This window comes from Chionomys nivalis, chromosome 21 (genome assembly GCF_950005125.1).
Source record: "Chionomys nivalis chromosome 21, mChiNiv1.1, whole genome shotgun sequence".
NCBI lineage: Eukaryota > Metazoa > Chordata > Mammalia > Rodentia > Cricetidae > Chionomys > Chionomys nivalis.
The window spans coordinates 51623796-51651426 of NC_080106.1; the positions used below are offsets into that span (position 1 = coordinate 51623796).

At 47.0% G+C, this 27631-nt stretch overlaps 1 protein-coding gene across 1 annotated transcript; it reads right to left on the reverse strand.

The window, feature by feature from the left end:
- Positions 1-1658: 1658 nt before the first annotated feature.
- On the reverse strand, positions 1659-25657 carry Mcm5 (minichromosome maintenance complex component 5). Its single transcript, XM_057753632.1, has 16 exons — positions 25383-25657; positions 25099-25225; positions 24890-25018; positions 21136-21308; positions 19378-19533; positions 16979-17145; positions 15094-15265; positions 11482-11593; positions 9775-9918; positions 9413-9478; positions 8962-9138; positions 7120-7232; positions 5956-6084; positions 4541-4683; positions 2964-3091; positions 1659-2104 (listed from the first exon to the last, which is right to left on the reverse strand). The coding sequence occupies exons 1-16, from the start codon at positions 25547-25549 to the stop codon at positions 2003-2005; spliced, it is 2205 nt and encodes a 734-aa protein (XP_057609615.1). The 5' UTR covers positions 25550-25657; the 3' UTR covers positions 1659-2002.
- Positions 25658-27631: the final 1974 nt, after the last annotated feature.

Below are 27631 nucleotides of genomic sequence, written 5' to 3' on the forward strand. Positions count from 1 at the left end.
TGGTTCAACCCGTTATTTAAAAGAAAAAAGAAAAAAATCAGGCCTGTCTCTTCGTGGATTGTTTTTCCCTGCCTGTTGTAAAATCTACAGGGGAATCCCACATATGGCTAAGGACAAATAATATTTAAGCTGAAAGACAAACCAGGGCTGCAAAATGTCTGAATCGTGGGCAAGGACCAGGGATCACCAGGAGACCCAAGCATGCTAAGGTAAGAAAAGGTGAAAATCAAGCTGCTGGCAGATCAATGACAGCAGCCCCTTTTTAGCACAGCAGGGAGCTGGGCTGATGCTCTTCTTGGCAAGGTTCTCAGAGCACTGCTTCAAATCCTACTGTTATCACAATCATGGGAACATGAGAAGGGGTGGAAAGAGAAGAGGGAAAAGCGGAGGGAGGCTCAGACTATCTTGGCCATACTTGCAGGGCTACAGTAGCTTGACCACACGGAGAATTAAGGGTTAGAATCCAGTTCGAATTCAGAAACCAACCAATCCCCAATTCCTAGGAATTTTCCTGGCCATTTTTCCGTTTACTGCTGCACACCCCTTAAGTACTCCCCGATTCCCTGCAAGACAATCTTATATCCCTTAGCACTGTGCCTGTTAGCAATGGTCTACCAAGAGGCAAGTACTGGTGTTTTCCACTCAATCAACCACTTCTGCAGGCCAACTTGTCCATGCACCCTACTCAAGGCGTCAAGTACCCATGAGGAAATGCTCTCACCAAGTTTGCCTTCCCAACAACAAGCACACTCTGTTCCAAGTTTGCAAACCAATCAAAAAGAAATAGCTCGGAACATGAGTCAGGAGCAAGCGCATATCCAAGAGGCATACACAGACAACCTCAAGCAGCAGCACTTTCAGCACAGGACACAACTAGGAGAAGGTGTGTTTGTACATCCTGTTCTCTGCAGCTTCACTGCAGTGGCTTTACTGTCGGTGACTGACCAGAGCATTTCAGCCAGCTAAGCCCAGTTCATTTGATGTTTCCCATTTACAAATACAGATACTTTATTTCATTCACTTTTCCTTAATTTTGTGAAGTCTATATTTCTTTTTTTCTTTTTTTTTTAGTTTTTCGAGGCAGGGGTTTCTCTGTAGCTTTGGTGCCTGTCCCGGAACTAGCTCTTGTAGACCAGGCTGGCCTCGAACTCCCAGAGATCCGCCTGCCTCTGCGTGCCTCTGCGTGCGCCACCACCGCCCGGCTAAAGTCTATATTTCTAAGAGCACAACAAAACTCTGTGGCATTTTGATAATAAAAACGTTAGGGCATCTTCCTTTAACAATGTTTCCCCTAGTATTTTCTACTATGGTGAACTCAGGTCAGGTCCTCCTAGTTCTGTTATTGATAAACCCTGAAGTCTAGTTCCTTCCCCAGGGATACACAGCATGAAGGTCCCAGAAACTCATCCACCCACTCTGCTGTAAATAAAACCCAAAGTCCCCTGGAGGCTTTCCACACTGCAGCCTACTTGGGTTTTCACTCTCACTCGCTGAGCTCAAATACAACCCTGTGAGGCAATGTCAAACTTATTTGCAGACTAGGAAACTGAGGCACAGATAGGCTTAGTGACTGATTCAGTTCTCACACCAGGTGCTGCTGGAGAAAGCTAAGACAACCCCACACTTCACACAAAACCACTGTTGCACTGGCTCTACGATTAGCAGCCAGGAACTGACTTTATTTCCTCTGAGCACATGAAGAAGCTTGGCAGTCAGGCAGCCCAGGAGCCAATGTACAGACCTGTCTACCTACAGAGCCTCTTCTTGCTCCAGACCTGTCCTACAGCGAAACTCATACACCCAAACACAGTGATGAGACCAAGAGACCAAAGCACACTTCCTGGACCAGTGCATCTGGAGACAGCAGTCAGAGGCGGTGAGGCAGAACCTCTTCCTTAGAATGGCGAACACCAACTGGGAGGCAGAGCGGAGCTGGCATTCAGGTTTGAGGAGAGGTGGAGCGGTGCTGGCATTCAGGTTTGAGGGCTGATGGGCAGTGAGCTCACTTGAGGCGGTAGAGCACCTTGCGCTGCATGCGGTGTTGGACCTCACCCCTGCGCAGCATGAGCTGCAGCACCTTTCGAATGGCATGTTCTGGATACTTCTGTAGGAGGGAGCAGAAGATAGATACAGGGGTGTATCACCAGGACTCAAGAAAGCCCACGGTTGCTCATAAACAACTTTACAACAGACAAAAGGCTTCCACCTTCATTCTGCCTTGACTTCAGAAGGGCTTATACTTTGTAATGCTTCCTGTGTACCAGGCAAGTATAGTCCTATATCAACTTTAAACATCCAGTATTAGGAATTATCTCATTTTACAGAAGAAGAAACAGGCTCAGAGGGTATCTGAGATCATATAGCAATTAAGTGAGCTAGCACTTAGATCCTTGTGACCCTAGAAACCAAACTTTCTCCAGCCCCAGACTCAGTAAATGATAATCTTTCCACCTACAGAGCAGGATGTTGGTGAATCTTTTTACCAGTATGAGCTATTGTGTAAATTACTTCCAGGAGCAAAATGAGGATACACAGAAAAAAAAAGCCAAGAACAGAAACCAGGGCTATCTTCATGATTTTAAAGGGCACAGGTTCCTCCTAGCACCCAAAAGCACTATCTCCTGTGCATGGGATCAGTAACCCTCTGCCCAATGGGCTACAAAGCTCACTCATCTGGTTCTTGGCTCTCTACCCTTTAAGGAGCCAAGCAACAAGGGAAAAAGACTAAGAGATGGGGAAATTAGAAGGTGGTTTCTGCTACCCAGCTTGTACCTTTCCCACTTCAAGGGATATATAAGTAGCCAACTCCAACTGTAGTGGTTCTTAAGAAAAAAATGGTGGCTCAAATACTCCCCACCCCAGTAACCCACTGTTGAGCATAGAGCACAGGGCAAGGGAACCAGCAGGAAACCCTCTGTATCCTGGGCACGGCTTACAGGTTCCCAGTGTTTAGGAAGGCTTACCTGCTTGGTAAAGTCCTGAACAATACTGTGTTCAGACACCTGGGAGCCAATGGCAAAGCGGCGCTTGAGTTGCTTCTCAATGCGGCTCAGCATCTCTTGGTCCTCCTGAGTAGTGAAGCCCTCCACTCCTGTGAAAGTGCAATAAGGAACTGGGTACTAGAAAACCCAGTTCTTCTATACTGGGAGGGTCAGAGAAATGATAGCCTCTCAGTAGAGTGGCCTAAACCAGAGAGAAAATTAAAGACAGAACAGTATCAGGTGACAGCGGGAACCTTACCACGGAAGTGAGAACCAAGAAATAGAGGGCGCAACAGAGGCCATCCAACAGGCCCAGCGCCAGGTAGCAGAGACATAGCCATCATGGTAACTGAGAGCCAGGTACCATGAGGCCCTGTGGGTCACACACACTGAGGTAACAGGAATAGCCACAGAAAGGATCAGCCAGAAGCAGTTTTGTTTGGTTGGGTTTATTTATTTATTTTGGGGGAAATGGTGGCCTCAAACTTCAAACTCAGAGATCTTCCTGCCTCTGCACCACCATGTGCTATGGAAGGACAAGTTTGGAGTTACAGAGCAAGAAAAGAGGGAAGACCTGATAGGGTCCAAATATAGGTGACATTCTTGAGAAGTCCTGGGAAAGAGAAGCTTACGATCTCCACCAGATGGGAGAACATCATTCCTTCTCCAACACAGCTGGCCCAGCTGTCACCACTCCCTACCACTCCTTTCACTACCTATACCTACCTCCTCACTGTATCCCACCAAGAAATGTAAGAAAGTCTATGGGATAGGTAGAACAGGGAGTTTGGGAACTGCTTGCTTACAGCTCTGACACCTAGACAGTGACTGGCAAATTCTCAGCCAGAATCCTGGCCAGATCAGAGTAAACCTAACTCTGAAGAGGCTGACATATCACCAGTCTCAGAAGACTGGCTGAAAGCAGGCAACAGACACTAGGGCTCAGTCACCAACACGCCTGTGTTCCACTAAGTCTTGTGACCAAGGCACCATGGAAGCTCTGTGTCAGTCTCATCTCCGAGACAGGAAGGACTGACAGCCAGGCATCCCAGATGTAACTGTCAAAAAAAAATGAGGTGACAGGCTGGGAAACTCTACAATTCTGAGCTCAACACAGGGAGGAAAGAAGGCTGCCAGCCATTCTTCACCAATGACAGGCTACAACAATTAAATTTAATGAACTGGCTCAAGAAGCCTGGAGAGCCAGGCGGTGGTGGCGCACGCCTTTAATCCCAGCACTCGGGAGGCAGAGGCAGGCGGATCTCTGTGAGTTCGAGACCAGCCTGGTCTACAAGAGCTAGTTCCAGGACAGGCTCCAAAACCACAGAGAAACCTTGTCTCGAAAAACCAAAAAAAAAAAAAAAAAAAAAAAAGAAGCCTGGAGAAAGCTTCCAAAATAGTGAAAACAGCCAATGGAGAAGTGGGGGGCAAGGTTATTATCAATGGAAAAGTGGGGGGCAAGGTTATTATCAAAAGCACATCCAAGAAGCACCCTACAGGCCAACAGCTAACTAAATCTCTAAGGCTAAGGTCAGGACTACAGCCTAGCACTTACTCACCTGACAGATTGCCAGATAACGCAGCATCCAGAGTGGACACCTGGAATAATCTCAGTGCTTCCTCCACATCGGCCTCAGTGGCAAAGGGCTGCAGCTTCATCTTACTTAGGGCCTCAGCAATGCGCACAATAGCCTCCAGCTGCCTGTTGGAACAATAGAATACTCAAAGGCCTCAGCCCACTTACTCCCCCCACCCTTTAGGAAGGAGCATGGCCAAGGTAGTTAAGACTATAGGGGAGGGGGCTGGAGAGATGGCTCAGTGGTTAAGAGCACTGCCTGCCCTTCTGAAGGTCCTCAGTTCAGTTCCCAGCAACTACATGGTGGCTCACAACCATCTGTAATGAGATCTGGTGCCTTCTTCTGGCCAGCAGGCAAACAGACAGAACACCAGGAATACTGTATACATAATAAATAAGTAGGGGAAAAAAACTATAGGGGAGATTGCTGGATAGATTGCTATCCCCATTATCTATTACCCTATATTCTTAGTACTGGAACCCAATTTTCATTCCAGTACATGCTGCCTGGTAAAGGATATTGCCTGCCTCTTTGGTCAAGGTGGCTGTGTAAACAAGATGTGACCAATGAGCTCTAAATCCATGCATCATATGAAAATGTCAGAAGTATCCTTCAGCCTTGATGAAGGGGAGGGCTTGGTCCAAACTCAACTTAATGTTCCAGGCTTTGTTGACTCCCCATGGGAGGCCTTACCCTTTCAGGAGTGGATGGGGAATGAGTTGGGGGGAGGGGGAGACGGGTAGGAATGGGAGGAGGAGAGGAAGAGGAACTGGTGTGTAAAATGAACAACAACAAAAAGTGTGTCCCTGGGCTGCCTCCCTTGATGATCAAAGTGATGGCTGGAACTTCTAGAACCTTATGGGGCTGAAAGGTTAACAATGATGGACATAATGAAACCCAGGCTGACAACTCTGAAAAACCACCATAAACTACATATTCCCCAGCTTCATAATGAAAATAAACTTCCAACATAAGCTACTCTCTCTGGGTTTCATTATACACAATCAAATCTACTTGTAACTTGTCATCAATGCTAGAGGTAGGATTCAGCTTAGATAGTAGGCCCCAGCTGTAAGTGTAAGTTGAGATCCAGTGAAGATCAAATTCGTTATGGTTACATAGTTGGCCAAAGGCTAGAACAGAAGCCTTGCTTATCTCCCAGGACAGAGGGTTCCCCCTTACCTCAGTCTGCCTCTCAGAGAGGGAAGCCAGGCCAACTACAGAAGTGAGGCACACCCAACCACCCCCAGGCTTAAACAAACACACAAAGACAGACCATTAGGAGGCCGGAGCACATGGTTCCAGAGGCTCCCTTTCCCGACCCACCCTGGGCATGTATTATGAGGATGGCAATGGCCAACTGACCCTACTCTGTGAGATGAGATCCACTTGCTCACCTCACAGTGATGGGGATGCTGGAACGGCGATCACTGTCCCTCTCATGCTGACGGGCCCCACTCCGCATGATGATATAACGATTCTTCAACTTCTCTGCTGCCTCTGCCGACAGCCGAGGGCCACACCTCCTGCAGATAGCAGAGTGAACTAGAATGAGGCCAGCAAATCTCAGTTGCCCATCCCATCCCTAGGCCTCTGCTTGGCTTGCAGACGTGTATGTTCCCACATTACTTGCAAGTCATTTGAAAGAAAGAGGGACTCGGACTGGCTATGAGCAGGTGTCAGAGATCTACATGGCATCTCTCTGAGAAAGCTGGTTGAGATCTGAGCAGATGTGAAGAAAACTACTGGCTGCTACTGGCTGCACTGTGCTATTTGGCCAACAGGTGTACATTCTTCCAGCACTGAGGTTCCACAGCAGCAGGCTTCTGAGCAGTCTCCTCCTCTCCACCCCGCTGATTTGAGAAAACTGAGGACCACCTCCAAGGCTACCCAAAGCTCAAAGACATAGGAACTATCAGACAAGGCTCTGATGCCCACTCACTCTGGCAGGTAGGTGCATGACCTGGGGGACCACTCAACTGCTATGTTCAACCAACCAGTGCACCATCTTTGGCGCCAACCCTTTCAAAGATAACTAATACTGAGAATCTGAATGAGGTTAATTAAGGGCACAGCCTTTGGGGCGGGTACCTGTCTGTTCCCACAACTTCCCACATATGTCCTCAGACAAGTTATCTAACCTTGTACCTCACTTTTCTACAACAAAGCTACAGGTCATTTATATACAAAAAGACAGAACCATGCCTAGGACAGAAGAAACGTGTAGGGTTCCAGTGATAGTAAAGGCTGCAATCCACTGAGTACTGACCCAGTGCAGAGAGATGCCAAGAATTTAACCATTTTGAGCAGTCCTTATAAAACATCAACGTTGGGCTACTGAGGCTCAGAAAGCTTGAGCAACCTGCCCATTATTGTGGGCACCACAACGTTAACTTTGAAACAAATAACCTTATACCCATGGAGTGAGTCACAGTGCTAGATAAGAGCAGAACACAGTTCAAAACATGGTTACCAGGTAATCCTGGGTAAGGAGAACAGGTCTGCACGCTTGCCACCCATGAAGCCCATGTCACCGAACAGGGTTTTCTCCCAACACTCACGCTCGGCAGTAGGCAATGAACTTCTTCATCTTGGCCAGGTCAATCTCACCCTCCACAGCCTGTGTCTGTGTCAGTGCACTCACATGCAGAGTGATCACATGTTTGGCCAGCATCTTAGCAAAGGAGGAAATATTGGGTAAGCACAAAGGTTGAACAGTCAGGAAGAAATAATGATGTGGTTGGTAGGTGCTTCTGCTCCAGTTCCTGTGGCCTCTCTACTGCTGGCAAGTTTCTACCTAAGGATGGACATAGAGCGGGGTGGTGGATCTTTGTGAGTTCAAGGCTAGCCTGGTCCAGAGTGAGTTCCAGGACAGCCAGGGCTACATACAAAAACCTGTCTTGGTGTGGATATTGGACATACCCAGCCAACGAGAGTCCATCCTGGGACCTCTACTAGAACTACTAGAAAAGCCTTCTCCCTCTTTTCTTTAGGGACAGTTAAATCACCAGCTATCAAACTGAGTACACATTATTGATTCTATTGATACTCAGAATTGAGCCAGGATCTCTTACATGCTAAGAAAGCACTCTGCCACTGAACAAAAACCCCAGTCCTTTTTTACTTCTTTTGAGATATGGGTCTAAGCTGCCAAGCTGACCTTAAAGTTGCAATTCTCCTGGTTTAGCCTCCACTGAAAGTACAGGCCTAATCCCTTAAACCTGGTCAATCTTTTTTTTTTTAATATTTAAATATCTGGGGCTGGAGAGATGGCTCAGCAGTTAAGACCACTGCCTATTCTTCCAAAGGTCCTGAGTTCAATTCCCAGCAACCACGTGGTGGCTCACAACCATCTGTAATGAGGTCTGGTGCCCTCTTCCGGTCTGCAGGCATACACACAGACAGAATATTACAGATGGTTGTGAGCCACCACGTGGTTGCTGGGAATTGAACTCAGGACCTTTGGAAGAGCAGGCATACACACCTCTAAGCCATCTCTCCAGCCCAACCTGGTCAATCTTTACCGTCTGTGGTGGTTTGAAAGAAAACAGTCCCCCCAAAGGAAGTGGCACTATTAGGAGGTATAGCTTTATTGGAATAGGTATGGCCTTTTGGAGAAAGTATCTCACTGTGGAAGAAGGCTCTTTGAGTTCTCATATATGCTCAAGTCACACCGTGTCTCAGACTACTTCCTGTTGCCTTTTAGTCAAGATGTAGAACTCTCAGCTCCTTCTCTAGCACCACATCTGTCTGCATGCTGCCTTGCTTCCCATCATGACAATGGACTAAACATCTGAACTGTAAAGCTACCACAACTAAATGTTTTCTTTATAAGAATTGCCAGCCGGGCGGTGGTGGCGCACGCCTTTAATCCCAGCACTCGGGAGGCAGAGGCAGGCGGATCTCTGTGAGTTCGAGACCAGCCTGGTCTATAAGAGTTAGTTCCAGGACAGGCTCCAAAACCACAGAGAAACCCTGTCTCGAAAAACCAAAAAAAAAAAAAAAAAAAAAGAATTGCCGTGTCTCTTCACAGCAGTAGAAACCTTAATTGCCTGAGAATGAAGCAGAGACAGTTGGGCCAACAACCACCTGTGCACTAAACTTACTGCCTTACCAAATTCCATAACTATTTTCTTTCAAAAATTTACTAGCGAGGGCAAGGAGTGAAGCTCAGTGGAAGCGTCTTGCTAAAAATCACACAGCATCTCCCTCAAGGCACAAATAGGACTAGGCCACAGGACTCCAGGTCCCTCTCCAACACTCTGCAAGTCACTAATGCAGTCATTTCATGTGCTTCTCGCTCATAGCCTATCTGAGCACCAGCATTTCCCTGACAAAATCTCTTGTTCACCCTCATGACCATGAAACCACCTGGAGCCACCAGCCCAGCCACTGAGACATACCATGTCCCTCTCCTCATTGTGCTCATCTTTGACGATGAAGATCATGTCAAATCGGGACAAGATGGTAGGCATGAAGTCAATATTGTCCTCCCCTTTTGTCTCATCCCATCGGCCAAACACTGAGTTGGCTGCAGCCAGAACAGAGCAGCGAGAGTTCAAGGTGGTAGTGATCCCAGCCTGAGGTGGAAAGTGGGGGGGAGGAGACAGTCAAAAAATCCTAGGACAGGCCTCTCCTTCCTCGCATATAAACTCATACACATACACCCATATACATACATTACATGTGTGCACATGCGCACATATAAGGATGCGTGCGTATGTGGGTGTCTGTGTGTGTTCCAGGCAGGCTGCTGCCAGCACAGTCCTAGGTAAATATAACTTGGTACATCCATCAGAGCAGCTTGAAGAAGACCACCAGGCTGAACTGATGAAGGATGAAAGGGCCACTCACCTTGGCAATGGAGATAGTCTGCTGTTCCATGGCTTCATGGATTGCCACACGGTCATCTTCCCGCATCTACATTGGAAAGACACATCTATCAGAATTCTCACCCAGGAGAGGTAAGTGGCAGGAGAATAAGTAGGAATTGCTACCATTCCGTAATAGACTTCAGGTCAGCCAATGGCAGATGACCACATGAGCTTGGCTTTCACTCTCCCCAGTTTCCAGAGTATCTCAGAGAGGTAAAGCAAGCAACTTATCCATGTTACCCCAGAGTGATAGGCACAAGAATTACATACAACTCTCTCAGAAGTGCTGTGTGCTACCACACCTGAGTCCACACACCCCAGTGCTGCAACTAGAAAACTTACCTTGTCAAACTCATCAATACAGACAACCCCACCATCTGCCAGAACCATGGCTCCACCTTCCATAATAAAGTTTCGGGAAGAGGGGTCCCGCATCACTGAGGCGGTCAAGCCAGCCGCACTGCTGCCTTTTCCAGATGTGTATACCTTGGGAAAGTGAGGAGAGTGTCAGCACTGAATGCTAGCCCCAAATGCCAAGAACCCAAAGGTTGTGACTACTCCACATCACACTGCAAAGCTGATTGTACAGTCCAGAACTCATGGTCCAACTGAGAATTCTTTCTTCTGCAAGGAAAGAGGCCATCCTGGGCCTCAGCCTAGTTTAAGAATTTCTTTGAAGCTGGGCAGTGTTGGCACACACCTTTAATCCCAGCACTCAGGAGGTAGAGGCAGGTGGATCTTTGTGAGTTCAGGAACTATAGACCTAGTTCCAGGATAGCTAGGGTTGTTACAGAGAAACCCTGTCTTGAAAAACCAAAAACGCCGGGCGGTGGTGGCCCACACCTTTAATCCCAGCACTCGAGAGGCAGAGGCAGGCGGATCTGAGTTCGAGGCCAGCCTGGTCTACAAGAGCTAGTTCCAGGACAAGAACCAAAAACTATCTCGAAAAATCCAAAAACAAAAAAAAAAAAAAGAAAAAGAAAACCCAAAAACAAAAAAAGTCTCACCTGAGCTACAGCACAGCCCTGTAACAAAAGCAATGAGGCCCAGAAAAGGAAGGACATATTTCAAGTTGGCCTCAGGGCTGGAAATTCCTGGTTCTTAGGTTGCTGTCTCTACCCTTAGAGTTCTTCATCTGTGAAGACCTGCATGCTACATGCTGCCAGACTCCTTGAAACACATACCTACCTGAGATGTTTGTAAATGAGACACTCAGATCAGACTGCACTACTGGGAATGCCAAGTACTTGTCTATAGTAGGCCTGGGGTGTGGCTTAGTGTGTTAAAGTGTTTTCCTAGCAAGCACAAGATTTTTAGGTTCCATCTATACTGACAAAAAAATTATTTATATTGAACTACAGGTTAAACAGATTATACAAGTTATTTTCACCTAGTCTTACTTTCTAAATGTGGCTACTACAAGATTTAGCATGACAGAGCTCACAGTTTCAGGCCACGGTATTTCTATGGGATAGTGCCAATGTGGTAAACTTAGCACACACCCTCTCCATCTAAAACCATCACTTCCTACTGCACAGTCCACTTACCTTGATCTTCCCAGACCTAGGAGACCTGGATCATTAGACACACTGGCTCAAACCTTGTTCTAAAGTCCCCCAGTAGTGCTCCGTTCCTATCTCCAATGCATAACACGGGTGGTAATACTCATGAGGAGACAGTTAAATGAGTAAAAACTTCACAGGCACATCAGGAAGCATCTGGCCCATCTTGATACCAGCTATTATCACTAGCAGTGCAACTAGATAGGTTGATGCTCAGGGAGTCTAGGCTACCTCTTCAAAGTCCACGTGACTACTGCCAGTCTGAGAAGCAAACCAGGCCTGACTCAGTCCATGTTCTTATCACCCACACCTAACCTACCTGTTGCTCCTTCCTTCTCACACCCTCTCTGCCATCCCGACAACAGACAAGATGAATGAAGAAAAAGTTGGTCCTGGTTGAGCAAGAGCCCATGGATGCCCAGGAACTGTAGCTTTATTCCCTGCTGGGAAATCCAAGCCAGGAAGAAAGTAATCCCCAGCCACTCACCCCAATGGGAGAGCACTTCTCCACAAACTTCAAAAGCTGTGACTTGGCTGTGCCAGGGTCCCCCAACATCAGCAGGTTGATGTCACCTCGGCGAGTGAGTCCATCAGGGAGCCTAGACACAACAGGTTGGTAGAAGACAGTGAATCTGTGGGCTGTCTTTGAACTCACCATCTTCCTACCTCAATCCTCCAAATTTTAGGATTATAATTATAGGCATCACCACTCCTGGCTTTGTCTCAGAACAGGTGCAAATCACAATTTGGCCCAGAAACAGTTCTGTGCTTCCTAGCCTAACACTGGGGGGCAAGACTTATTTCCCGAGTAGAGATGTAAAGGAAATGAGAGCTAAGGGTGGGGGAGGCACACCCGAGAGCTATGCATAGTGCAGAATAGCCACAGAGCAGGATCCAGTCCAACCTGGTACCTGGAGTAAGCCTCTTCATTCTCTGTGCCTCAGTTTCCTCATCTATGAAATGGACACTACAGTGACATCCTTACAGGCTAAGAGGACAGGGCTGGGTTGGAGGAGTACCAAAGAGTTCCACAATAGCCTGGAATGGAACATAACAAAGGTATATTTATTTGGGGATAAACTCACAGTAAGGGTAGTCACCGCAGTCCTCTGCCTGTGCTGGGAACTGAAACCGAATCCAGCAGAAAGGGGGCTGCACAGGCTTTGCTTACAGTACATGAGACCATGCCCAATGTGGGCGGGTATCTTAAAGGCTATTGGCTGAAGGAGTTCCCACAACACTTCCTCCTTTCTGTCTAAATAAGAGAGTACTGAGCTTAATACAAAACTACATACAAGTATTGTTTAGGAAAAAGAAGAGGCAAAAACATACATAAAAATTAGAATTGCAGCCGGGCGGTGGTTGCACACACCTTTAATCCCAGCACTTGGGAGGCAGAGGCAGGCGGATCTCTGTGAGTTCGAGGCCAGCCTGGTCTACAAGAGCTAGTGCCAGGACAGGCTCCAAAGCTACAGAGAAACCCTGTCTCGAAAAACTAAAAAAAATAAAAAAAATAAAAAAAAATAAAAAAAAAAATTAGAATTGCAACCAGCATGAACAAACATCAAACAAGAAAAATATGCCAAATGTTTCACTAGTTATCCTATCCTAAGGCATCTAAGTCATATATTAAAAATGGCTCATATACATGCATATAATGGTAGTTGCCACTTATTAAAAATCAAAGCTGGTTTTGGAATTTGATGTTGACTCTCTAAATCTAAGCATACTGTTTTAAAAAAAATTCAAAGTTTCTGTCTCATGAGGAGCCATCTAGTATGGAACAGAAGGAAGATAAAATCTAGGTTCTATAGTTAATCAAAACTCTACTTTCAAAAATTTTACTTCTCCCCATACCTACTCTTGCCTCTATGGTACGCTTTCGTTGAAATATGTCCATAGAAATTCAAACTTTCCATTTTGATATGAATAAAGTTTTCCACAATGAACAATACATTTTCCTGAAGTAATCTTTATAGTCTCCAGGAAGAAGATAGAGCACCACAATTCCACCTGGCTGATACGATGTCATTACGCTGATAGCACCACTTTAAGATCAGTTTGGGTTGTAAACTGCTCAAGATGATTTCAACTTGGCTAGCTGAGATGGTGCACCGTCTTATAACGTTCTGGCCAGAACTTCAAACAAGAATTTCAGAAAAACCCTACCAACTATACTCAGAGACTATCTGCAATTGTACCAGACAATAATCTAGAAATTTAACCCATCATTTTAGTTATACAGGATCCCATAGAAATAACATTGTTTGCCGGGCGGTGGTGGCGCACACCTTTAATCCCAGCACTCGGGAGGCAGAGACAGGCGGATCTCTGTGAGTTCGAGACCAGCCTGGTCTACAAGAGCTAGTTCCAGGACAGGCTCCAAAGCCACAGAGAAACCTGTCTCGAAAAACCAAAAAAAAAAAAAAAAAAGAAATAACATTGTTCCTATGACAGCTGGAAGTAATTCTAGAAAATGACGTCCACTCTCACAACAAGTTTGTCCTCAGGGTTAGGGCCTTCTATTAGGGGTTAGTTATAAGTGGTATAGTGTTGGGGGTAGATCTCTCTTGAAAAAAAAAAAAGGGGGGGGAGTGGGGGAAGCCAGGCAGTGGTGGTGGTGCACACCTTTAATCCCAGAACTCAGGAGGCAGAAGCAGGCAGATCTCTTTGAGTTTGAGGCCAGTCTGATCTACAAGAGTTAGTTTCAGGACAGGATCCAAAGCTACACAGAAACCCTGTCTCGAAAAATCTATCCCCCCCCCCCCAAAAAAAAGAAAGAAAAGAAAAAGGGGGGGTGATGGATGGGATGGGATAATAGGTAGATTCTCTTCTCAGGTCTTTGATGGGGTTGAAGACAAAACAATCAGTTACTTTCCTCTTATGACTTAGCCAAGCCATTTTCTTTTTTTTTTCTTTTTTCTTTTTTTTAATTTTTTATTTTTATTTTTTGGTTTTTCGAGACAGGGTTTCTCTGTGGTTTTGGTTCCTGTCCTGGAACTAGCTCTTGTATTTTTTTTATTTTTCGAGGCAGGGTTTCTCCATAGTGTTTTGGTTCCTGTCCTGGAACTAGCTCTTGTAGACCAGGCTGGCCTCGAACTCACAGAGATCCACCTGCCTCTGCCTCCCGAGTGCTGGGATTAAAGGCGTGCCGCCACCACCGCCCGGCTAGCCATTTTCAATATAAGACTTAGACTCCTTAGGATAGAATAACCTAAAGGCGTGCTGCCACCACCACCCGGCCGTTTGTTCTTATTGTATATAGTTTTGTATTAAGCTCAGTACTCTCTTATTTAGACAGAAAGGAGGTGTTGTGGGAACTCCTTCAGCCAATAGCCTTTAAGATACCCGCCCACATTGGGCGTGGTCTCATGTACTATAAGTACAGATGAAAAGCAAAGCCTGTGCAGCCCCCTTTTGGCTGGATTCGGTTTCAGTTCCCAGCACAGGCAGAGGACTGCGGTGACTACCCTTACTGTAAGTTTATCCCCAAATAAATAAACCTTTGTTATGTTCCATTCCAGGCTATTGTGGAACTCTTTGGTACTACTACAATTGGTTCAGGACACATTAAGCACAAGAATGCTCTGAACATATAAAAAATGTATTAAACAGTAGCCACTAGTACAATGTCATTGCTGCTACTGTCTGTAGCTATATTTTAGTTTCAAAAGAACATAGGAAGCCATAAGTGACCCACACCTGCAATCAGAATCTGGGAAACACTGAGTCAGAAGAATCATAAGTTGCAAGGGCAGTCTGACTATATAATGAGAAAAAAAAACAAAAAATGTGTTTCAAAAAAGAAAAACCAAAACAAAATATGTGTATGTATGTATATATATATATGACACTTTCTAAGTGCTAGATGTTTCCCATATCTCATTCAAGCACAGAAACTTTGTTCGAGGCGGCCTCTCTCACTCCCCACACAGTCCAGGGCAGAGATCAAACCCTTGGTCCTAGTCCAATGTTTTCCACTGTGCTCCCCAAGCCAGCAGGCTGAGGGACCTGGGAGACATGAAGAAAACTAGGTTCTCAACACAGATGTCCTTCTGAAGCAACCTTGCCATTAATACCCTCCTCCCAGGCTCCTCACCTCTTCCGTGAACCCCCAAAGAGTAGGCAGGCTATAGCTTTTTTCATATCCATGCCCCCAAAGATGGAAGGGGAAATGCTCTTAGAGATGAGCTCATAGATGTTGGGGAGGGCAGCCAGGCGACGAAATTCCTCCTCTTCCTGTGGGCTGACAGACCCAGCAAAGCTGCGGCCTAGGAGGACAGACAGGTGCATAAGCAAGCAAAAGACATCTCCTCCAGCCTACTGCTGGGCTTAGCCCTAAATCAGGAACCTCCTCACCCCCTTAGCACACTCACACCCCCTCAGCACCAGGAGGGCACAATCTCATTTAAGAAAGGGCACAGGACTATCCCAGTCTTCCAAATCTCAAGGGTCCAGTGAGGAAAAGAAGGTTCCAAACAATCAGAAAGACAGATCATGGATAGGGTTAAGTGGTGTACGCCACCTTTAATCCCAGCACTTGGGAAGCAGAGACAGGAAGGTTTCTGAGTTTGAGGTTAGCCTAATCTACAGCGTGGGTTCCAGGACAGCCAGGGATACAGAGAAACTGTCTCAAAAGACCAAAAACAAACAAACAATCATATGGCCCCTGGGGACCATTGGCAAATCTCTTATAAGGCAGATAAAGTAGAGAACCAATGCAATTGTTTGGTCGCAATAGCATGGCTCACTTGAGCTGCTGAGGAATGGAGAAAGTGGACTCTTTGTTCTTCCAAGAACAATCTACGAGAAAGAGTGGGACTCAGACCAGGGCACTAAGAAGTGGACAGTCCTAAGTGTGAACGTAAACAGCCAAACAGCATACTTGCAGATGAGGTGGAAGGATTTAAAAAGAACTGAAGAGGACCTGGAGGGTTTGCTGAGCAACTGAAAGTGGGGAAAGGCTAAGGAGGAGCCAGTTTCAGAAGATGGGAAATAAAAGTGCTTAATTGAGCTGGGCGGTGGTGGCACAAGTCTTTAATTCCAGCTCTTGGGAGGCAGAGGCAGGAGGATCTCTTTGAGTTCAAGGACAGCCTGGTCTACAAAGGGAGTTCCAGAACAGGCTCCAAAGTTACAGAGAAAGCCTGTCTCGGGAAAAAAAAAAAGTGCTTAACTGTAGCCACATTAAGTCTGGGATGGCAAGTCAAGCAGAGTTAGATTTGGGTCTGGAATATGGCTAGATAATCAGGTGGCTTTTCCAATTTTATACCAGGAGTTTTATGAACATAGAATATGAACAAGGTACTCAGAACTCCATCACTCTAGCCCAGAGGTTGCTACCACTGCCCCTGGGTGCTAAGCACGAGTTTTCTACTCCATGTGACAGTTGAGGCTATTTACTTGATTCCTGACATTTATGAGTTGAAGCTATTTACAAGGCTGCTGCCATTCAACACAACTCTTACTAGAGATCCAGTTATATCCACCCCCTACAAGGCCTGAGTTCCCACCAGCTCTCCTATATGCTGCAAGACCCTTTTCCTCCACATCTCCATCCTTCCAAGTCAGTGCTGACCCCCTGGTGAAGGAAGCCTTCCAACAACACTCTAGCTCCTTCTCAGTGCCTTGATGGAATCAGGCACCTGCTCCTCAGAGGCTGTTTTTTCAACTAGACTGCTCAACCCTCTTTGTCTCCTCTACAGCTACTGAGACGCAGTGAAGCACACACCACATTGCATCTATCTACTGCACTGAGTCATGCAACTCAAGCATGCATTTAGGCAACAACCTCAGAGCAGGAGCCACAACTATACAGAAAGTGACATTTTGGAAAAACAAATTTTTGCTTTCTGAAAAATAAACACCCTGGGATTGGAAATATAGCTCAGTGGTAGAATATTTGCCTGGTATGCACAACGTTCTGGGTTTGAGCCCTACCATGAAAAAGAAAAGAAAAGCATGCCCTGATGGTTTGACCAACTCACCAGAGCCATCTGTATCCACCTGGATGCCCAGGACCCGGATATAAGAACTCCGGATGCCCACACCCACTCTGTCCCGGCCTTTGCCGGAATTCATTCCAAACTTCTTGATGGAATAGATGCCCATGATGGTGACTCTGTTCCCAGGAACAACCTTGTCACACAGGTACCTGAGAAAAGTGCAGTAAAGAATAAAGAAAAACAAGTGAAATCCAGGGGTGACGGTGTGATCAGCTTAGCATGTCTACCCCTAACATCACTATCAGGCTGGCTGGATCCTCATAAGGCCTAGAGGAAGGGACCTTTCCCTACTCCTGCTACACACCCATGTCTGTCTGGATGGTGAAGGCAGTGTTTATGATGCTGAGCTGGCTCTCACTGAACTCAGGACGTCACAGGCTGTGCTGGTGGAGCCCAGCCTTCAAATGTCCTAGCTCCATTTTATCTGTGGCCAGGATCAATGGGTGTCTCATTTTGCCTCCTTAGGGGACCTTTCTCCTCATACCCTGCCAGACTCCTTGCAAGGACCACTCCCAATTTCTGCCTCTGACACTCCCTGAACTCAACCAAGTCAGCCTGCTTGTAGGTTTTCAGTCAGTTCTTTTAATAAGATGGTACGTGGTTAAAAGTCTCCAAGTTTCCCCAGAACCAGTGTGCCTTAAAAGACCAGAGCAGGGGGCTGGAGAGATGGCTCAGAGGTTAAGAATACTGACTGCTCTTCCGGAGGTCCTGAGTTTAATTCCCAGCAACCATCTGTAATGAGATCTGGCTCCCTCTTCTGGCCTGAGGCATACATAGAGGCTGAACACTGTGTACATAATAAATAAATAAATCTTTAAAAAAAAAAAAAGAAGAAAAAGAAAAAAGACCAAAGCAGCTGTGTGATCTCAAAGAAGTCATTGTGCCTCTCTGAGCCTAGAGACATGATACTTAATCTGACTTGTCTCAACTGTTGGGAATCAAGCAAGGTAAGAAACACAAAGATGTGGGCAGTGGTGGTTCACACCTTTAGTCTAAGCACTCAGGAAACAGAGGCAGGTAGATCTCTGAGGGTCTGAGGCCAGCCTGGTCTCAGACAGGTTCCAGGACAGTAGGACAGCCAGGGCTACACACAGAGATAGCCTGTCTCGAAGAACAAAAGAAAACACACACAAATTCTTTTTTTTTTTTGAGATTTATTTATGCATTATGTGTACAGTATTCTGCCTACATGTATGCCTGCAGGCCAGAAGAGGGTATTAGATCTCAGTACAGATGGTTGCTGGGAATTGAACTCAGGACCTCTTGCCCCACAAAGGTGTTCTTTTTTCTTTCTTTTTTTTTTTTTTTTTTTTTGGTTTTTCGAGACAGGGTTTCTCTGTGGTTTTGGAGCCTGTCCTGGAACTAGCTCTTGTAGACCAGGCTGGTCTCGAACTCACAGAGATCCGCCTGCCTCTGCCTCCCAAGTGCTGGGATTAAAGGCGTGCGCCACCATCGCCCGGCCACAAAGGTGTTCTATACACTCACACTATCAGATCATAGCTTCACAGGACTGTCTCAGGCGCCCATACTGTTTATTAACCTCCTACACATTCACACCTTAACCCTCAAGCCCTCTGGATACTCAGAGAATACTCTAATACCCTATACTCAGTTAAGGAATTATGTTAAACCCTTGACATTTATTGTTAAGCAGTCTGAGATAGTCCAGACCCCCATTTTACTGATGGGGAAGAAAAATGAGGCTTAGGGTGTAACTTTCCAAAGAGTCTGCGTCTGCACATACTTGCCAGTGATAAAGCATGGGGACAACCATGGTCCATCATTCCCCAGAAAGCTTTGCATCTGTACTTGACCTCAGGTGTATGAGCCCAGGGTAAGCACTCGGGGACCTGTAAACCTTCACCCCAGGTCAGTTTATAACTACTCAACAAAACCACAGGAAAATTCTTTTTTTTTTTTTTTTTTTTTTTTTTTGGTTTTTTGAGACAGGGTTTCTCTGTGGTTTTGGAGCCTGTCCTGGAACTAGCTCTTGTAGACCAGGCTGGTCTCGAACTCACAGAGATCCACCTGCCTCTGCCTCCCGAGTGCTGGGATTAAAGGCGTGCGCCACCACCGCCGGCTCACAGGAAAATTCTTAACAGGAAGCCTGATTAGGACAGCAGAATAAACAGGAGCTAGCACAGCTGCTGGTGATCCTGCTGTGCTGAAAGGGCATAGGCCTTGGTCATCTGACCTCCCCCAGCTACAGTCCCCATGTAAAATATGGGTAGACAGGCCTTGTGGACAATGGGAGACGAGAGATGACAGTCAATAAGAGGCACCAGACATAAGAGCTCTACCCTGCACGTGCACTCTGCTCCATGATTTCTATGGTACACCTGAGTGCCATGTGCAACAACCCACAGCCCCTGCCAACTTACCTGTCACAGTAGAGCTGCATGTGCCTGGGCATCTCACCATGAGGCACGGCATCAGGAAGCTCCTGAAGTTTCAGGGTCTGAAAGTCTACACACTTGCACTTATCAGGCATGATGAAGTAAGGGTCCAATGGGCACTTTGGGCGCCCTGCCTGATCCCTGGACAGGGGAGAAAGCAGTCACCAGAATTACCCTGAGGACTCAAAGGCAGCACTCATCCATTCAAAGTCAGCCTTGAGATGCAGCAGCAATATAAGGAAGAGCTGGGCCGGGCGGTGGTGGCGCACGCCTTTAATCCCAGCACTTGGGAGGCAGAGGCAGGCGGATCTCTGTGAGTTCGAGACCAGCCTGGTCTACAGAGCTAGTTCCAGGACAGGCTCCAAAGCCACAGAGAAACCCTGTCTCGAAAAACCAAAAAAAAAAAAAAAAAAGGAAGAGCTGGGATAAGTTTGGAGAAAAGCCTGGAAGGACAGTTTCCATGATGGTAGGATGCTATATCCAAAGTCAGAACTTCAGGAGCCTTGGCACACTGAGGTGGCAATCATACTCATAATTCCCTCGAAGCCTCACTGTCCCAATATGTGAAAGAGAGGCTATATATCAAATTCCTACATAAACCACATCCACAGCCAGCATCTTTTCCAGTAAGATTTTATCACCTCTAGAACATTCTGAGGATGCAGACTCTAAGGCCTATATATAAATCTACTCAACTAATATAGGTGAGGAGACACAGCAGTGAACCAAAAGTCCCTGGTCTAGAAGCTAAGTTCCCATTATGATTGAAAACTATCTGTATAGTATAATGACATTCAGTAAAAATAGGCAGGTGAGAGGGTGAGCAGATATGTGTGTATCAAATGCAAGCACAGAATAAGGAAGAGGATAAGGTAAGAAGAGAGTTAAGGAGCCTAAAGAGACAGGAAAAACGTGGCAGCCTGAGGGAAAACCATTTAGGCAGAGAGAACTAGACCCACAGCAGCCTATGGAAGGGCCAAGCCACTCTGCTCCTGAATAGGGAATAGAATGAGGAGCAGTAAAGCTGGGACATGAGGAGACAGAGGAACTCCTCTATGGCTGCAGGTGAGGGCAAGCAACAGCCTAGGACAAGGCCAGTATGCCTCAAGCAACGTGAAAGCTGAGAAGAAACCAGAAGAGAAAGCCCAAAACAGTCAGGATACAAGTAGGGTTCATTAGGTCAGAGTCAACAAACATTTCCTAATAAGAACCATACAGTAAATATTTTAAGTACTGCTAACTGAAAGTCCATTTGTTCTACCACTGTAGTGGAACAACATGTAAAATGTCAAGTAAGATAGCCATGTTCTCAGGCAGTACAGTGGGCACTCTGGCTCTAGCCCAGCAAGTCAATTTGCTTTAGAAGATTCTATGAGTGGGGTAGTGGTAGCACATGCAGGCAGATTTCTGAGTTCAAGGCTAGCCTGATGTACAGAGTGAGCTGCAGAATAACGAAAGCCACACAGAGAACCTCCTCCCTCAAGATTCCATATAGAATCCATCTCTATGGACTGTTTCCTCTTCAACCTTGGGTCTCCCACATAGGTAGTGTGACATTCAGGTGGGGCACCCACGTGAAGGAACACCATGCCGGATCTGACCCAAGGATATCACTACCCAGCCCTTCACAGAAGGCCTAGAACAAGTAGCTACAGGCAGTTCTTGCCAGGGTTGTTGGCTTTTTGATCTGAAGTGATTCATTCAGGTCACTTCCCCCAGAATCCCTCCCGGCTATACACTCACATATTGCACTTCCTGGGGAGAGCATAGCCCTCTAGTCCTGGACGCATGGCAATATTGGTAAGGGTGTTGTGGCAGCTGCGGCACTGAATGGAGATACGAGTAGCTTTGGCACGAACCGCGGAGGCTGAGATGATGATGCCGGGGATCTTCACCAGGTGTGACATCATGTCTGACTGTAACAGAGACACAAGCAGACTTGCTGGTTAAGGAGAACCAGGAGCCATGAGAAGGTGCTGAGGAAAGACATGGACAAGATCTGGAGGAGGTGACAAAGCCATGGCTCATAGTTTAGCTCAGACTTTCCAGAGTATCCAATGCCAGGCTACCTCGACACCAGGTTCAGGAGCCTCAGACACAGGCCGGTACTTTCAGGGGCCTTGAAGAACAATGGGAGAGGACTGGAGAGACGAAGGAAACATGAAACACACTTTATGACAAAACCATAAGACCCAAACCCCAGTTCTAACAGTGACTTCCTGTGCTGTACCACAGAGAACACATGGGACAGAAGCCCAGGCTCTCGTTCAAGTTCCATCTCCAGCCACTATGGACCTTCTGCCAGCCTTAGGTTCCCCATTGTAATGACTATTGGATACTAACACTAATTTTTGGGGGGATGGGGGCGGTTCAAGACAGGGTGGACAGGGTGTTTCCAGGACTGCCTGGAAATCTTTATGAGTTTGAGGCCAACCTGGTTTACAAAGATTCATCTGTCTCTGTCTACTGAGTGCTGGGATTAAGGCAAGTATCACCATTTCCTGCCTTCTAACACTAATTTTTAAGTGTGATGTTACGATGGTTATGTTACCAAACTTAGGGTCACACATATATACCAAGAAACCAGATTCAACTACCCATCCTAAACTAGGGATAGGCAGTGGATCTCTGTGAGTTCAAGGCCAGCCTGGTCTATAGGAGCTAGCCAGGACAGGCCCCAAAGCTAAAAAAAAAAAATCCTGTCTCCAAAAAACCAAAACCCAAAAGAAAAACAAACAAAACAAAAATCCATGGGGGGGGGGGGGGTTGGAGAGATACTCAGCTGTTAAGAGCACTCACTGGTTGCTCTTCCAGAGGACCTGGGTTCAAATCCCAACACCCACATGGTAGCTTCACAACTATCTGCAACTCCAGTTCCAGGGGATCCAACACTCTCCCACAGACATAACATGCAGGCCAAACACCAATGCACAGAAAATAAAAAATAAAAATGCATGTCACTTAGTTTTTAACCATATTAGGATATTCCAGAGGATATTTAAATATTTAAATAACCTTTTCTTTGATAACATTTTGCTTAATCTTCCTGTGATTATCAACATATTCTGTGACATACTAGTCTTTTGAAATGTACTGAAACTTAAAAATGCATTTTTGATTTTTTAAGTTTATTTTGGGTTCTTTGTTTTTTTTTTTTGGTTTTTCGAGACAGGGTTTCTCTGTGTTTTTGGAGCCTGTCCTGGAACTAGCTCTTCTAGACCAGGCTGGTCTCAAACTCACAGAGATCCGCCTGCCCCTGCCTCCCAAGTGCTGGGATCAAAGGCGTGCACCACCACCGCCCAGCTCACTTGGGTTCTTTGTTTTACAAGACAAGATCTTACTATACAGCCCAGGATGGCAAAATATTTGTAATCCTGCCTTTAGCATGTCAAATGCTGTAATTAGAGGCATATACAACATTCAGCTTAAAATTCTTCAGAAATAAACAGGAAAAGGCAGAAAACTAGATAAAATATTAGCATTCATTCTCAGTTAACAGCATATGGAGCTCATTACACTTTTCTCTACACTTCTGTATGTGATAATAAGTTTCTCACAGTGGGCAGGTGGGCTAGAGATAGCTCAGCAGTTAAGAGCATTGGCTGTCCTCCACAAGTTCCAAGTTTGGTTTCCAGCACCCACATGGTGCCTCACAACCACCGGTAATTCCAGTTCCAGGGATCCAATGTTCTCTTCTGACCTACATGTACACATACATTGTACACAGTACACACAGGCAAAATACTCATGCACGTAAAATAAACCTAAAACAATTAACAAGCAAAGTTCCTTTTTCCATCTTTCCATTCCAAGTTTTTCTGGAACAAAGGGGCTCCAAAACTGTTCGAAGGAGAAACACAGGAAAAAGTGGCCACCTCTGGGAAAAGAGGATGGAGTCACAAAGACCTGCCCAGGCATTAGAACCCTTGAACAATCCATATAACAACTTTTTTGAAAATCACCTACAAGGGTGCAGATATCCCATCCCTAGTAGGGGAATCCCTCTAGAACACTGGTTCTTAATCTTCATAATGCTACAACCCTTTAATATGGTTCTCATGTTTTGGTGGCCCCTCCAACCATAAAAATATCTGTTGCTACTTCATAACTGTAAATTTTGCTGTTAGGAATCATAATGGAAACATCTGGCATACAGAATATCTGACATGTGACCTCCAAAGGGGTGCGACCCACAGGTTAAGAAGTACTGGTCTATAGGGCCAGGTACTCACGGCAACCAGTACAGAGTGGAAGAGGTATGGCTCTGGACAACCCACCCCGCTCAAACCCCGCCAGCAGAGGGACAAGCTTCTCTTTCCAGTGAAATAGCAGCCCCCACCCAGACAGATCCAATGCCACCCCCACAGAGGCAGAACCTGCGATGCAGTTCAGTTCTAGATCACAAGACTCGAGAAGAAACCAACAACAGAGACTGCGCAAAGGACTCAGAGCTGTCTATGGAAGCGAGGCTGTCCTGCTAACCAAGAACAACTTGACAGGGCCTCCAAAACTGCAGAGCTCTCCACGGTCCAAGCAAGATGAAGAACAGCCTTCGGTGTAGTGACACCTAGTGAACGGTGACACCTGGACACTACCACAGAGTACTGCCACATGTACTGTGCTTTTGATTCTCAACAACCCTAAGACAGAACAATAATCAGTGTCGCGTCCTCCTTCCCTTTCCGCCTGCATTATAAATCCTCTTCCACATAGCAGCTAGAGGGATCTTTGAACTCGGCATCGGTCTCGGGCTGGAGTTAAAGAGTACTTTTGCCAGCCTCATAGAAAGAAAATGGAATCAGGGCCAGTGAGTAAAGACACCTGCTTGCCTCCAGGAACTGCACATGTGGACGAGACTCGGACTCCCACATGTATCCTCTGCTCTCCACACTTGCAAACATCATCCTCTTGTTTACCAACATTCAGGCTCCGGGGACTCCAGCTGCACAGCTTTCTTTCCACTCCTCCAAACAGGCAACCACCATCACCCCAGGGCCTCTGCACCTGCTGCTCTTCCTTGAGCTAGTGGAAAGCCCTTCCAGGTTTTGACCTGGCTGGCTACACACCCTTCAGTTTCAGCTCCAATATTACTTCCTCAGAAGGATTCCCTGTCACCTCTCTACCCCTCTCAGCCAGGGCCACAGTGTACCCCATTTCTTTTGGTCTTTTTATTTTTTAGGTTTTTTTTCTGAGACTGGGTCTCACTATGTAGACCAGGCTGGCCTCATAGATTTGCCTGTCTCTGCCTGAGTTATGGATGGTGTTTACTGGTTTTTCAGTCTCCCCAATGGACAGGAAGTCACTGCTGTTTCTACAAGACTCAACTCTGCCTTCCCTTAGGACATCAATCTACAGAAGTATTTTACACATAAGGACACAGGCTTACTTAAGTGTCCTGCTCAGGGTCACACATCTGGTGCCACAGGCTACCGATGCCAGAGCCTTGTGCACCATACATCAACCACGCCACCCTGACTGGCCCACTCAATAGACCCACCTTCAGAATCCGAATGCTAGATGGGCTGGCATCTGACTTGAGCATGACCTGGATGTCCTGGAGCTGCTCATCACCTGCAGGCCGGGGTCGGGTCACCTCATCTGCTACCTCCTTGGCAGCTTCCTCAAGCTGAAGAAGAGGAAAGGTATAAACTGCTGGTGACAGGACAGGGACCGGCTATACAAGACTCTGAAACGGGCGCTACTCACCAGTTGCAGGTGCTCGGCTGGCTGTTTGTACAAGTAGTCGGCCAGCTCCTCGTCAAAGCTGGCCAGGTCCTCCATCTCCACCTCGACCCAGTATTCCCCCAGGTTGTAATGCCGCTTGAGTTCATCTCTGCGGTGGTCAACAAGACGGCGACGAGGAGCCGTCAGCCGCGGTGCCCACGCAGCAGCCCTGCCCCCACCTCCCCGACACCTGACCCCAGAGCGGCCCAGCCTTTACCCAGAGGGTCCTCCCTGGACCTCCTTCCGCCTCACGCAAGCGGTCCCACCTGTACTTGAAGGTGAAGCCCGTGCGGTCGGTGCCCACTCGGTACTGTCGCAAGAACTCCTTGAAGCGCCTCTGCAGCTGCGACTTGCGGGCCTGGCCGTCGTCGGCGCCCGGGTCGCCACCGAAGCTGTCGCTGTAGAAAATGCCGGGGTCGTCGAAGCCCGACATGACTGCACCTCGGTCCCTCACCTCACAGCGCCGCGCCACACGAACCTCGGTCCCCTAGATGAAGCCGGCTTTCGCGGGAAAACCTGCCTTGGCGTTCGTCCGCCGCGGCGTCTGCGCTCCTATTGGTCCGCTCGGCCCCGCGGCCAGCTATTGGGCCGCTCTGGGTCCGTCGAGTCCCGCCCCCCTGCCGTGTTCCCAAAATGATTGGCTGTGATTCTTGGTGGGGGGGGGTTCGTGCACCACGTCCTTCCGGTCTCCATTTTGTGAGCGGGACGTTTTGGCGCGAAACTTGTGAAAAAGGAGGAAGCTGTGACTGTGGCGCGAGCCAAGCCACGCAAAGATGGCGGAGCGCCGCGGGAGCTTTGTGCTCATTTCTAAAAGTCTTTTAGGTCTGGCGAGGAAGCCGAGCCTGGTGGCGCAGGTCTGTCAGCCCCGCTACAGGAGGATCGCGGTAAAAAGATGGGCCTGAGAGATGACTCCATGATGAACAGCGGCGCTTGCTGTTCTTACTCCTCGGTTCCCAGCGCCCAAGTCAGGGGCTCACAACTGCATGTAACTCCAGCTCCAGGGGATCCAACGTCCTCTCTGGCCTCAATGGGCACATATGCGTGATATAGAGATGCATGTATTTTTTAACTTAAAAAAATAAACTGGCCGGGCAGTGGTGGCGCACGCCTTTAATCCCAGCACTTGGGAGGCAGAGGCAGGTGAATCTCTGTGAGTTCGAGACCAGCCTGGTCTACGAGAGCTAGTTCCAGGACAGGCTCCAAAGCCACAGAGAAACCCTGTCTCGAAAAACCAAAAAAAAAAAAAAAAAAAAAGAACTGTAACAATGGCTCAGCAGTGCAAAGAGCTATTGCTCTTGCAGAAGACAGTTCCCACACACACGCCCATATCGGGCATCTCACAGGCTTGTAACTCCAGCTCCGGGGAATCAGATGTTCTCTGGCCTCTGCAGGCACGAGCACTTACTACTTGGGTACATATAAATCTCCCACGGGTATACACAGACACTCAGTAGACTCCCATGTCACTGAGTATGGTGATTTGTTCTAGCCCTGACGAAAATGAATGAAACTCGGCCTTAAAAGTGGAAGGGACTAGAGAGATGGGTCAGCGGTTAAGGGTACCCTGGTTCAATTCCCAGCGCTCGCATGGCCGCTCACAACGGTATGTATTTACAATTCCAAGGGATCCAACACCCTTACACAGACAAAATAAATTTTTAAAGAATTTTAAAGAATATGCAGATGCCGGGCGGTGGTGGCACACGCCTTTAATCCCAGCACTCGGGAGGCAGAGGCAGGCGGATCTCTGTGAGTTCGAGGCCAGCCTGGTCTACAAGAGCTAGTTCCAGGACAGGCTCCAAAACCACAGAGAAACCCTGTCTCGAAAAACAAAAAAAAACAAAAAAAACAAAAAAAAAAAAAAGAATATGCAGATACTGTAAGAAAAATCTTACAGTACTAGCCGAGCGGTGGTGGCGCACGCCTTTAATCCCAGCACTTGGGAGGCAGAGGCAGGCGGATCTCTGTTAGTTCGAGGCCAGCCTGGTCTACAAGAGCTAGTTCCAGGACAGGAACCAAAAGCTACGGAGAAACCCTGTCTCGAAAAATCAAAAAAAAAAGAAAAATCTTACAGTACTACTGGGAGAAAGTAGTATGCCTGAGAGGTGTTCTTTTGCTCCAGCCCAGCAGGAGACGCCAGAGTACTGTCCCTGGCAGCTAGCTCTGGCGACAGGTTGGTTTCCGGTTTCTGACAGCTCACCTACCCCTAGAGCCAGATGGTACCAAAACTAAAATGAACTAAAAGGGGCTGTTTTCTTTTTTTCTTTTAAGATTTACTTATTATGTATACATCATTCCTTCCATGTATGCTTGCATGCCAGAAGAGGGCACCAGATCTCGTTACAGATGGCTGTGAGCCACCACGTGGTTGCTGGGAATTGAACTCAGAACCTCTGGAAGAAGAGTCAGTGCTCTTAACCTCCGAGCCATCTCTCCAGCCCAGGAACTGTTTTCTTTCATCCAGGTCCAGGTGAATGATGATGACGATGGTAGAAATTTTTTAATTCTTTGGCAA